Consider the following 13,108-nt stretch of genomic DNA (forward strand, 5'->3'; position numbering starts at 1 on the left):
AGAAACAATTTTTGCATTATAAAATAATTTTGTATTATAGTCAATATTTTTTTATTTAAAAAAAAATCTGTGAAAATATCTATGTGATTTCTTATATTGTTGCGATAACCATCTTCTAGGCCAAAAGATGAGACGATTTTAAAAGATGTAAAAACACACTGCTAGCCAGTTTTAAGGAAGAGTCAGATGCTGATATTAGCCAAAGACTGAATATTAGCTCTAGGGGAAATTATTTAAAAACGCACCTGAAGTTGTTCCTGTGAATGTGAAAGACTTCATCTTCATCACCAGCCATAGGAAAATAGAAGTACAGTGGTGTATGTAAGGCAAAACTGTTTGCGCTTCAAATGTTTATCAGTACGGGTTTGTACAGTTTAATAGAAGAAAAAGATATTCAATCGAACTCAATTAACGGATGAAAACATTGACAGCCAATCAGAATCCACTATTATGAACAGCACGCGAACAGCAGCAAACTACAAAGCTGCGGACGCGCTTTTAAATAGATATCATATCGTGCATGAGCAGACACTGCCACCATACTCAATGCCTATTTCAATAAACTTCGATATTTAGCAGGTTTTGCAAAAAGAAGCCATTTTGCTCCATACATATTCACCATCAATTATACTCAAATATGTAATTTACTGTTAGAGATAACAGTTTATACTCCTCTGTTTTTTAATAAAGCCAAAATCAATTAATAGGCCTATAAATGTATGACGATGTACATACATGATATGTCCGTGATCGAGTGTCTTAAATGGGACATCTTACAGAAATTAGCAATGGGTTATATGCACAGCCAGCCAGCCTCAGCGCTTCCGACAAACCGTCTTTCCATTAAAAAATTGCCACGTTTAAGGTCCAATTTCTTTAAATATCAGTGATCTTCCCTGCCTGATATATATACGATATGAAGTGGGTCTCAAACCAGAGATGAACCACTGCATTGAATTCCATTTATGGACTATTTTCAAATTCATAAGGTTCCTTTAACAACATCAATGCTGTAAAAGGAAACTTATGAATTTGAAAATAGTCACATAACCTTCCACCGGAAGTTTAGCATTGGCTGAAAAACACCAGCTGCAATTATTTTCTGTTAAACACAAAAGCTAGTAGCTATTGACATTTAGAGATAAAAAAATAAAATTCAACAGCCCCTGGTTTCTGGCTTTCTACAAAATATATATACTGTGTTCAACAGAAGAACTCAAATAAGTGAAGGGCAAGTAAAGACAGAATTGACACTTTGTAATGCATCCCTTTAAGTAGATCTCACCTATCCTCCTGTCTATCTTAAGGAATGGCAGCTTTTACGACAGCAGATGGATGAGAGTGTTGATGGCCACCTTTCTGCTGTGATCTTGGCAGGCCACCAATGGTGGATCCACAAACTACGACTCACTCTGAGACATAGGCAGTTGTTGGTCCTTCATCTCCATCTGGGTTAGAAAAGATGCTTTTTTTTCCGTTAAGCCCACAAGATAACAGCCAAGATGTAAGAACGCCTACAAGTGAGCACTCTTTTATATACATTTTAGGAGAATAGGCTGGTTTATAGATCTGTACAGGATCCATACAATAAAGCTCAAATTCACCAAACAGTAAGAACTGTAAATTGGTATTCATTTAGTAGACATACAAATGATATACAGTGGTTCAATGATAACATAATGATAATAATTTACACATACGGTTAAGGTAAGAGTTATTAGCCTCCCTATTTATTTTGCCCCAATTTCTGTTTAACAGAGAGAAGATTTATTGAACACATTTCCAGAAATAATAGCTTTATTAACTCATTTCTAATAACTGATTTCTTTTATCTTTGCCATGATGACAGTAAATAATATTTTACTGGAAATTTTTCAAGACACTTCTATACAGCCTTAAATGACATAATGAGGTTAACTAGGCAAGTCATTGTATAAGGATGATTTGTTCTGTAGACTATCGGAAAAAATAGCTTTAAGGGGCTAATAATTTTGACGTTAAAATGGTTCATAAAAAATTTAAAACTGCTTTTATTCTAGCCGAAATAAAAAAATAAGACTTTCTCTAGAAGAAATAATATTATCAGACATACTTTGAACATTTTTTTTTGCTCTGTTAAACATCATTAGGAAAATATTTAATAAAGAAAAAAAAATTCAAAGGGGGGCTAATAATTCTGACTTCAACTGTACACATCAATGTCAAATGTATAAGAACTCAGCACATTTCCCTGCAACTAAAAGTGTACTTACAAGAATAGTAAACTGACATCTAGTGGTCATAATTAAAAAAACATCAATATATTAAGTAAAAAAGGCTGTGCAAATGTCACATCTGATCCGGGACAGAACATCACATCTAAACACAATAGAAAATGCTTTATTTATAATGTACTTACATGACTGTACAAAAATAAAAACAAACAAACAACTGTGTGACCAAATTTAAGACCGATACTAAACGTATGCAATATGTATAAAAACAAGCAAAATAAGCACACTGACTTTTTTTTTTTTGCATCTAAAAAATATTTATAATAAAAGTAAAATTACCTTATAAAAATCACTCTCTTGCGGAAACTGCATGACATCTTAAGACTACAATTAACATTCAGTCCACACTTGAGTCTAATCGTTTATTTATATTACATTATTTTAAATGAACACCTGGAATCCTGTATTGCTCATCATTTTCTCTATGAAACAAATGATTACCAATTAAAAGTTACATTATTATTCAGACTGCTGTGTGTAAGAAGTCATGGGTAAGTACTTACTGCTAAAAATGTTCCTGGCAGGAAACATACCGTAAGAAAAGCACATCAGTTTCAAGATCATAAATGAGCCTGCATATCAGTAAAATAATCAAAAATATCGGTAGCTACAAAAATATCATTAAAAATGTCGTAAAAGAACATTACAAATTCACGTTTCACTATACACAATGTTTGTCTGCATTTAACCTGAACACATAACCACTCATAAGTGAGGTGAATATGCAGATGAAACACTTCCTGCAGAGGTTTCACTGCAGCGTCACACCACCAGACTCTCTCTGCTCACAGCTCCATTCTGAAGAAAGAAAACACAAAAGAACTGATCACTGTTTGTGCGAGAAATATTACAGTATTGAATATTACAAGACATTTTGCCATATGAGAAATAGTTGTGCTAACTGAGCCAGGTTTTTCCCGAGTTGAGCTGTGCATTGATGGATTACTCATCAGTGTTTGGACTCCCAGCAGTGAATATTAAAACACACTGAACTGATCTGAGCTAATCTTAACTGAACTTAAACTCTGAAAACTGAACTGACACGGTTTCATTTATTTTCTTGTTGGCTTATTCCCTTTAATATTCTGGGGTCGCCACAGCGGAATGATCGTCCACTCTTCCAGCACGTTCTTATGCAGCGGATGCCCTTCCAGCCACAACCCTTCTCTAGGAACTGACACGGTTTCAATTTACTGTAATCTTCTATGTGAAGCTGCTTTGACACAATCTACATTGTAAAAGTGCTATACAAACAAAGATGAATTGAAATATTACAGCAATATTCGATTAAGTCTTAAAACTATATACATGTATCCTCGCCTCGTGTAACAAAAGCGGAGATTCCATCCTAAAGTGAAGTGAATCTTTTCATTTACACATTCGGAAAAAATAAAAACAAATGCAAATTATATTTCCAAAGTAAAATGGGGTCTTTAGCTTTTCGAAATATTCCATGTTTAAAGGTCGAGTATGCAAGTGTAGTATGGATGCCAGGCGTAACATTAAAAACCTACACATTTTAAAATAAAAGCACACTAGTGAAAGCGGCACCTAAAATATTTTTCATGAAAAAGTTGCATGAGCCACTTATTAAAACTCTATTAGAACACATGTATTTCATAAAAAAAGTGAAAATTCATTGTTTTTGCGTTATTTTGAGCAAATACGTTCTTCCTGTTTGAAAATAAATTTTGAAGACGCGTGACGGCGATTAGATCCGGTTGTAAATTCCAGTGTGGAGACTGGATGTCTGTACCAGCAACTACAACGTGACGTCTTTGAGTTCTCATCATTAATTCATGAGAAACACTTGGTTCAAATCAATCAGCGTGCTCTATTGTAAATGAGGCGCAACTTTGTTAATATGCATGATATAGCTTTTTACCCGATATAGTGTTAGACGGCAGAGAGACAGAGCAGAGTGTTGCCAACCGCAATAAAAAAAGTGGAAGAAAAAGAATCGTTCGAAGACATGGGTTGTCAATGTTGCGTTTATGAATGTGCGACAACAAAGGTTTTGAAAGATCCGCTGTAAATGCTGCCCCCCGAATATAAACCGCAATCAAACTACGATTTTTGCTGCGTATGATTTTCACCACATTTATGACGGTATAGTCTATACACACAGTTGTTTAACGCTATTCTCTGCATCTACCGAGAAATGCGCATGGTTTTTTTTCTCCCATACAGCATGCAGTATTGAAAGTTAAACTAAAACAACACTCTTCCAGCAGTTCCTTGCATCCAATATCTTTTTTCACGTGGGGCATGCATTAAACGTTCCTGAATGAAAGTGAAACTGCAGTTAAAGTCTACAAATTAAGAATGAAACACCCTAAATTATATGAAACTCTGGAGGAAATGTGAATAGCACTGCAATTATGCAATAATGTTAATCGAATTATGTGCTATAACATGTAAAAGGGGATCATGAAAGGAATATTCAAGAAGCACATCATGTAAAAACCTTCATCATTTTATTGTCTTATTCAGATTAAGGCAAATAATACGATTACTGATGTCCATTTAAACGTAGTTACTGTTATTCTTCCCTGCGTCTGTGTTTTAAATTAGCCCGTGCATGTACTGAAACTCCCCTTTCCATGCTAACCCTTCACTCTTTTGAAAACGATTTAAGACCTACAAGTCAATATTTCAGCGTTTTAATACATTAAGACCCAGCGGACACCTTGACTATGTAAAAGCTATTCTTTTGTGCTGTATTGGCCACGCATCTGCATACAAGTTGCATGCACCCTTAATCTAGCTTTTTTTAATCCTGGCTCACCTTTTTTAAGTTGCTCTTTTTGGATGATGGCAAGCTGTCAGTGTCCTCAGTATAGGGAGGGGGAGGAGGTGGGAAGTTGCTGTGGTTTCCACGGCGATCAGGGTTTCCGGAGGCTGGTACGAGTGGTAAAGGTGGCGGTCCACTGTGATGCCCTCTGTAGCGGTCGGATCGATCACTCTCGCTATCAAGGCGTTCACGGCTGCGGCCTCTTTGCTGCTCGCCCAGCTTCTTCTTTTCCATGGCCTCCCTGAGGAAGCTGTCGTCATATTCGTCCCTGCCTCCACGGCCAGGATCACGCACCAGATCCATCAGGTCATCACGGCTACGGGTACGGCGGCCCTGGAAACCAGCCCCTCGGAAGGAGTCTCCATGTCGGGGACGATTGTCAGGGGAATAATCACGGCGGCGACGGTCATCAACTGGGTCGTATCCTCGTCCGCTACTGCTCCACTCATCATCAGAACTGAAGAAAGAAAAGTCATGTTATAAAGTGCCTCTATTATGCCTCAATAATCAAAAGGATGCCGGTTTGATTCCCATGTACTAGCAGAAATAGAAAGTGGAGGGAGTGAATGAACAGTGCTCTCTCCCACCATCAATACCAAACTGAACTCACTAATTCCTCAGTGTGTGCTTAGGTTTAGGGCTCACTTATAGACCATTGTCTTCATTGCTGCATGGAGAGCGCCATAATGACCAGCAGGTCCGGTAGGATGCTTAGAACTTCCATTTAGAATTGTGATCAGCAAGAGCGGCAAAATTTTTCCAAAAATTAACAATAAAAGTACATGACTGATAATATGCTGCTGATTTGCATGTTGATTCTAATCGAGAACAGTTTGTTTCATTTATTTAGTTTGTATTGTGTAGTATTTATCATGGTATGTCTTTTTCTGTCATTTTAAAAATGCCACTCTTTCAATCAATGTGTTAGTGGGACAGTGTGTGTGTGTGTGTGTGTGTGTCAAACATTTTGGTGAATTACGTTTGGGTTGGTTATATATTTGAAAAAAGTGAAAATGTTCACTTTAGTGATGCCAATGCTCCATTTAAATAGCACAAGATGCTGTTTTACGATGAGGGTAAAATGACTCGCAGCAGTTGTTTTTCATTCCCATTAGGACACATTTTTAAAATAATCAGTCCAGGAGGTGGCGCTGATTGACAGCAGTATTAGTTCAAATACGTTAAAAGCCAGTAAAAAAAAAGATTAAGGGTGCTTTCACACTTAGACTTTTGTTTCGGAACCAATCTCGTTTGCCCAGGTAGCGTAGTTTGTTTGGCATGTGTAAATCCAGCAACCATGCTCGGATCCGCACCAAATTAATTGGTCCAACATCATCTGAATGAGGAGGTCTCGGCTTGATTGAAACAAACTCGGGAGCGAATCTATTGTAGTGAGAAAGCGATACGATCCGAGCCCAGCTATCTCACAGGGTATCATGTATAGGAAAATTGACCGAACTGCAGTCTTAGTTTAACTGTTATTTCTCTCTAGAATGTAAAGCCTATAATGCATAAGCCAACTGCTATGTATGAGAAAGTCTTACCTCTGATTTATACTTGTTGTCGATGTCTGTTAGTGTCACCATTCAAAAGAAAAGCGCAGCTTTTCGCTTATGTCTTTATTGCTCATTATCATAAAATAAAATAAGGACGAATGACAGCGGAGCAGGACTCTGCAAAATAAGCCCTGAAACTCTGATCAATGTGAGAAGAATTTACTTGCATGCGGTTTGTTTTAGCTCTTTTGGTCCTTTTAGAAACTTTGCCGTGTGAAAGCGAACCACACCAAGAACAAAGAGCAACATAGTAACAATTGTAATCACTGTTTCGGAACAAATGAATCGATTCACAGGTGTGAAAGCACCCAGAAACTATTGTGTCACAGCTGTTCAAATGTGACTCTTTATATACATCAAGCTGCTGACTGGGAGTACGGAGCTACATTTGGATGGGTGAAATGCAGAGGACCAATTTGAAGTATGTGTAACCATACTCGACCACACTCATGAGTGGAATAACTGAAACAAATGACTTTTTCCCCCCAACATAAAAATATTACAAACGTTTTTGTTTCACAAGTGGTTTTTATCATGAAATTCCATATATGTAGATCTTGTATGGTTTTTCTGTAATTGAAGGCTCCATACTGTGAATAAATGTTTGCATTAAAGGGATCGATCACATTAAAATAAAATGTACTCACCCTCAAGTGGTTATACACCTTTATGAGTTTCTTTGTTCTGTTGAACATTAAAAAAGTTATTTAAAAGAAAACTAAATACATGTAAACATTGACATCCATAGCAAGAAAATCAAATATTATGGCAGTCAATGGTTACAGGTTTTCAAATTTCTTCAGTATATCTTCTTTTGTGTTCAACAGGAGAAAGAAAGTCAAACAGGTTTGAAACAAGCAAAGAATAAGTAAACAATGACAGATCTTTCATTTTTGGGTGAATTATTCCTTGAGAAAAAGGCTAAAAACAAGTCTAAGAAGTTGTACTAGTGCCACTACCAATTTGCCAACCAGGCTAGGCTACTTTTTACTATAGGATGGTTGTAGTACTTGCTGTTATTGTGACCCAAGATAGGGGAGTTTTTACAGATGGTATTGTTTTTCTTAATGAAAATAAATTTACATCTGGATCTTAATTCAAGCTCCTGCTACTCTAACAAATTTCTAAAAACCAAAACTTGTAACAAAACATCTGCTGTGCTATGAATCCAGATGCTGGTGCCAACATCTATAGAACCCGACATGTCAGGAAGACATGGTTTTCTAAAATCCAAAAGCAAATGCACTTTGTGTATGTCTCTATCTTTTTAATTAATGAGAAAGCTGTTGAAACTGAAATTCAGATTTGCATGCATATGGTTGACCAATCACAACTGACATAGCAGAGATGGTTCTTATAAGGAGTTCAGAGAAAGCGGATAATCAAATGAACAATTTCAGACACTGCTGAGTAAAAACAGGGTTTCTGCAGGTTTCTTCAAGTCAAATTTAAGACATTTAAAGACCAATATGAAGTATATTTTAAGTAAATTTTATTTTATTTTTCTAGTGGTCTGGTTACTTCAGTTAATAGTTTTTGTATTAATGCAAGATCATGTAAAGGGATGTGTTGCTTTAGTTTTTTTCCCACTGATTAGGGAATTTAATTTGGAGAATTTGCTGTGAAAATGTCTAACAGCTGTTGTGAGTTGTATCGCATTAAAATAAAGTTCTGAGATGGATTATTGGTGATTGAGTGTCAGTCAGATTGGGTAGCTTTACATGGACTTAAAAATATTAAGACCTGTTTAAAATAATGCAAGACCTACAACACAATAGGTGTATTCGACTTCATGCAACGCTGCGCAGACTGATTGAAATCGGTCCTAAAGTGGGACGATTGAGATCAGACGATTGATTCAGCGGGTGCAGCATATGAAGAGCGACGGCTGGAGCTGCGATGACGACACCAATATTACAAGATTGGCCGAGTTCACCGCATGACAACAACCACGTGTGTTTCCGGTTTATTATTGGACAACTTTCATCTCACAAATTTCAAAACAAACAATTCACTTTTTATACCTTCTCTATCTTGCACACATCATGCTTATTAAAAGACTACAAATATTTTACTGCAGTATCACCTTTTTTTAAATAATTTGTTCATGATGATTGTTTGTATAGTGCATTCTAAAGGTTTAATCTGCCTTTTTATACAGACTACTGTATTCAACTCCATAAACAATTTAAATGACATATTTTTGTAAATAACCTAATTATTTGCCCAAAAAAAGTCTTACAGACTTGTGATAAAATAATTATCATCATTGACCCTGACCCCCTTTAAAGATTTCTTTACAAATTAAGTTAAAAGAAATATTTTAGTAAAAATAAAAATATATGATTGTTAAATAATTTTTTCCTGTCAAGCCAATTAAACAAAGATTTTAAAAGTGATATTGATGTACCTATTGCTCTTTCTTGGAAACTTCTAAGTGTAGCTCATTTATTTTGCTTATTTTGTTCAATCTTTTTGGATTAAAGTGCTTTTTTCAATGCTTTCATTATCAAAAATAATCTTAATCATTGTTAAAGACTTAATCAAAACACATTGTTTTAGTTTTATATATATAAAAATGTAAATAAATGTAAACCATTTTTGCATATTCAACAAGAACTGGAACAGTATTGACATACCATTGAACATCTAGTAGCCTGAAGACTGATGTTTAAACTCCTAGAATTTGTGCTGACTGTTTTGTGTTTAATAGGCCTATTCGTGGATAGTGAATTCCTTTTCATGAGCCCTCTCGTTCTCCATTATTTTTTATGCGTTTGTCATATACTTAAATTTGATTCATAATTCTCTTATTATTGTTAAAATGAATTGTAGATACTGTATTCTGCTTCATTTATACTGTACATCATTTGTTTTCATTGCAATAAACAAATAAATAAATTAACACGCCATGTGATCGTTCATCATGACTGTGGCAACTTTAAACCTCGAAGTGTCCGGCTGTCCGCCTTGATGGTTCCGTTTTCAACTCTGCCCCTGCCTGCGCTAATCTAGTTGATCGCCAGCTGCAGCCTTGCTTCATGTCCAATGCACCTATTATTTTAGTGTTATTCATTTAAAACTTTTTTTAGGCCCAAAGTGTGGTTTTTAATTTAAGACATTTTAAGACATCGACACTGAAAGAGCTGATGCTGCAGTGTATATTATTAGTTGGATTCTTGCAAACCTATTGAAGTAAACTTTTAATGCTATATTATTAAGTGCCCACTGTCGTATTAGTGCATATATTTAGCATGAATCCTTCACTTACCCTCGTCTACCACCCCTGGGTCCACCGTCTCGGCGCGCAGGCGGATAGTCATCTCGATCTCTGTAACCGCGGCTGATATCGTCCAAGTTCTCCATGGAACGAGCGCGTCCCCGACTGTCAGCTCCCCGTCTGGGCTCATCCCTTCGCATGTGCTGAGAGACACTGCTGATGGTGCTCATGTTTTCATCCACATCATCGTACACTGTTGTAAGCTGAGGAGGTCTGGCTCGACCACGATTTCGAGAGTCTGGACCATCATGAAGTGAGCTCACCTCACTCATACCATCCACTGGAAGATATATAAAGATACACAGCGTAAGACTAAATAGTAAAATAAATCTAAATCGTCATCCAACCTTAAAAACCAAGAATCACCAGAGAATCTACAGGAAACACTGTTGAGACTAAGCTTGTTCCCTTTAGATTGCCTGTGGATTTTCAAACACCCAAGGAGGACACGATTGTGAATCTCTAACCTTGTCACTCACTATGTTTACATGGACACCCATACTCTGATTTTAATATGATTGAGACAATACTCTGATTAAGAGTCTACCATGTAAAGCAGGGGTCTCAAACTCTACTCTACGACTGACAATTTATAAAAGGGCCATTTTAACATTTAAGCACAAGAAAAAACATAATTGATATATCTTAGGACAACAAACCTGGGGCCTCATGTATCAATGTTGCATACGCACAAAAACTGTTCACGCTCGCGTTTAGACTTACTAACGATGAAATGAACATAAAAATGTGCGTTGGTCCACACCAACTTCATGCCTGGCATCCGTTCATTTCTTGTGTGTGTTTGTTTGTTTGTTTTAATTCCAATGGCGTCTCCTAGAGGCAGTTGTGTTAAATTGCACACTACATCTTTGAGCTGTGTATTGACAGCTGTATAAGACATGGTTCATCCGCATGTCTAGCAGGTATCCAAGGTTTCCATACCATGGTTGACCAGCCAAACATTAAAGCGCAATTTGCAGTAGTCGCCGGTTTTCCCAATGTAATAGGAGCGATCGACTGCACACACATTGCTATAAAGGTGCCACCTGAAGACGAATTTGTATCCGTGAATCAGAAACATTTCCATTCAATAAATGTGCAAATAATATATGATGCACACACTTATTAATGACTCCTACTTGACTTCCTCGTGATGAAGAGTAGCCAAAATCTAATATGTAGCGGGGAAAAACAGAAGAACGTCTTCATCAGACGCTGGATTCGAACTGAGTTCATGCTTGAACGTGTCAAAACATGTTGCCATGTGTTTTACGAGCTACGCCACTCATGTTGTTAAAGACACTACAAAAGTTTACACCTTTACATCGCAGTTTTTCTTTTTTAATCCACTCAGTGTGATGTTCAGACCCAACTGTGTTAACCACATCAGCTAAACACTCCCACTCTATTTTTTCTCTTGTTATTAATTCCGGAGGACAAACATGCAAATAAAACAGTTTTCCTCCAGTCTACCTGGGAAAGCAGCACCTTCAATTCACATTCTGTTCAAAGTTTCTCTTTTTGCTTGCTTTTGCCATTGCTTTTCCGTTGGGTTTTGCCAAAGTAGAGTCATTAGCATGGGGTAGATTCGGCGTACGCAGTGTTTTATACATCTGATTTTTTTACTGCGTATGCACATTTACAGCTTTGTGCGCAAGCAATATTTTAGTATGATTTCAACGCAAGTCTTCGTACATGAGGCCCCAGATGTTTACATTTCAAGCATTACCTGCCACCAGTGATAATGCGAATCAGCATGTTTATTGCTTCACACAACTGCTGAAATATATCTGTGGCTGATTTGCATTTTTACATTTAAATAGTCATAATATTGATAATAATAAATATAATTATTCTAGCCCACCAAAATTTAAAAGTAAGTATATATTCACATTTACTTTAACTTGTTCAGTTCAACCAGAAGTAAAATGTACATATTTTTCATAGAAATCTCAATATGCATAAGGAATATCTATTAAATAAGATCATTTGAACAGAATATTAGCAATATTATCATACCACCAGCATAATGTGTAAGCCGTGAAAAAGTCTTCTTTCAGCAAAATACAGGTGCTTTAAAACTGATAATAATCAAATGAACCGTGAATATTTACTAAATAGAGATTTAGTAAATCTAGAGCAGTTATGCACATTTATTTGAACATTTAAATCAGCCACAGAAATAATCTACTAGTGCGTTACTCTTGACCACACGCTGAGAAAAAACGAAAGTAACACTGCAGTACTTTAAACGTCCAATAGCACGCACACACTAACAGCAGTTGTCAGATGTTTTTGATGACAAACAAATGAGAATGGCTTCAAGCAATAGAGCACATTTTTGGTGCGGGTGGGAAACAATGACTATGCTCTCATCCAGTACTTCCAAGTTTGTCATGAATGAAAAATTAGTGAATGAATGGCAGAGGTGATCTGTTGCTTGAGAATTAGTATTCTGTTTGCCTGCACAGTGAGAGATATTAACTGCAGATGAACATGACGCAAAATGACAAACGAAACGCCCAAAATCACATACGGTGAACACGAAATGCTGTTGCGTAAAATGCTAAAGGAAACTAGCATCAAATGTTGATGTAACGACACTAATCGAACTACAGTATATACTATAACATGTAAAATGGGAACATAAAAGGAACATTCGAAAAGCAACTCATGTAAACACCTTCATTATATTATTGTCTTATTTAAATTAAGGCAAATAATTTGATTACTGATGTCCATGTAAACGTAGCCACTGTCGTTGATTTGAACATTAGTGTAGGATTTACTCAAGTCCAGTTAAGCACCACTGTATTCAAAACCCAACCCTCAGAGTGAAAGATAGTGCCCGTTTCCAGAACTCACGACGACTGTATTTGCCTGGAGCGATCCCTGGGCGACTGGGGTCGAGATTGGCAACCTCTCGCTCCATGTAATAAAGCACACGTGTTGGGTTTCCATCTTGGTCTGCCTGGACACGGTATCCACTACGGTCTGAAGACAAAATACCAATATTACACATCTAACAGAACACCTGAATAATTTAAGTTCAATTAAAAATGCTATAAACTGATCAAAAATACAAGAAAAACAACTAGTTAAAAGTGTTAGATTCAATTAAAATACAATTTTAATAATATAATATAATATAATATAATATAATATAATATAATATAATATAATATAATATAATATAATAATAAAC

The 13,108-nt window shown here is 36.3% G+C and overlaps 1 protein-coding gene and 1 long non-coding RNA gene across 6 annotated transcripts in view; one reads left to right on the forward strand and one right to left on the reverse strand.

The window, feature by feature from the left end:
- Positions 1-2,423, forward strand: LOC141377876 (uncharacterized). The gene is made up of 2 exons (XR_012390973.1): positions 1-579; positions 1,164-2,423. It is a non-coding gene; the product is annotated as an uncharacterized lncRNA (long non-coding RNA).
- lsr (lipolysis stimulated lipoprotein receptor) overlaps positions 2,360-13,108 on the reverse strand; it is a 25,848-nt gene continuing 15,099 nt past the window's right edge. For 2 of the 5 annotated variants that reach the window (XM_005157633.5, XM_005157631.6), the window contains 4 exons: positions 12,769-12,897; positions 9,895-10,183; positions 5,062-5,524; positions 2,360-3,071 (listed from right to left, as the gene is read on the reverse strand). In XM_005157633.5, the coding sequence (XP_005157690.1) occupies positions 3,036-3,071; positions 5,062-5,524; positions 9,895-10,183; positions 12,769-12,897 (917 nt within the window). In that variant the 3' untranslated portion in view covers positions 2,360-3,035. 5 annotated transcript variants of the gene reach the window in all.

The sequence above is a fragment of the Danio rerio genome, chromosome 15 (genome assembly GCF_049306965.1).
Source record: "Danio rerio strain Tuebingen ecotype United States chromosome 15, GRCz12tu, whole genome shotgun sequence".
In the NCBI taxonomy this organism is placed as follows: Eukaryota; Metazoa; Chordata; class Actinopteri; order Cypriniformes; family Danionidae; genus Danio; species Danio rerio.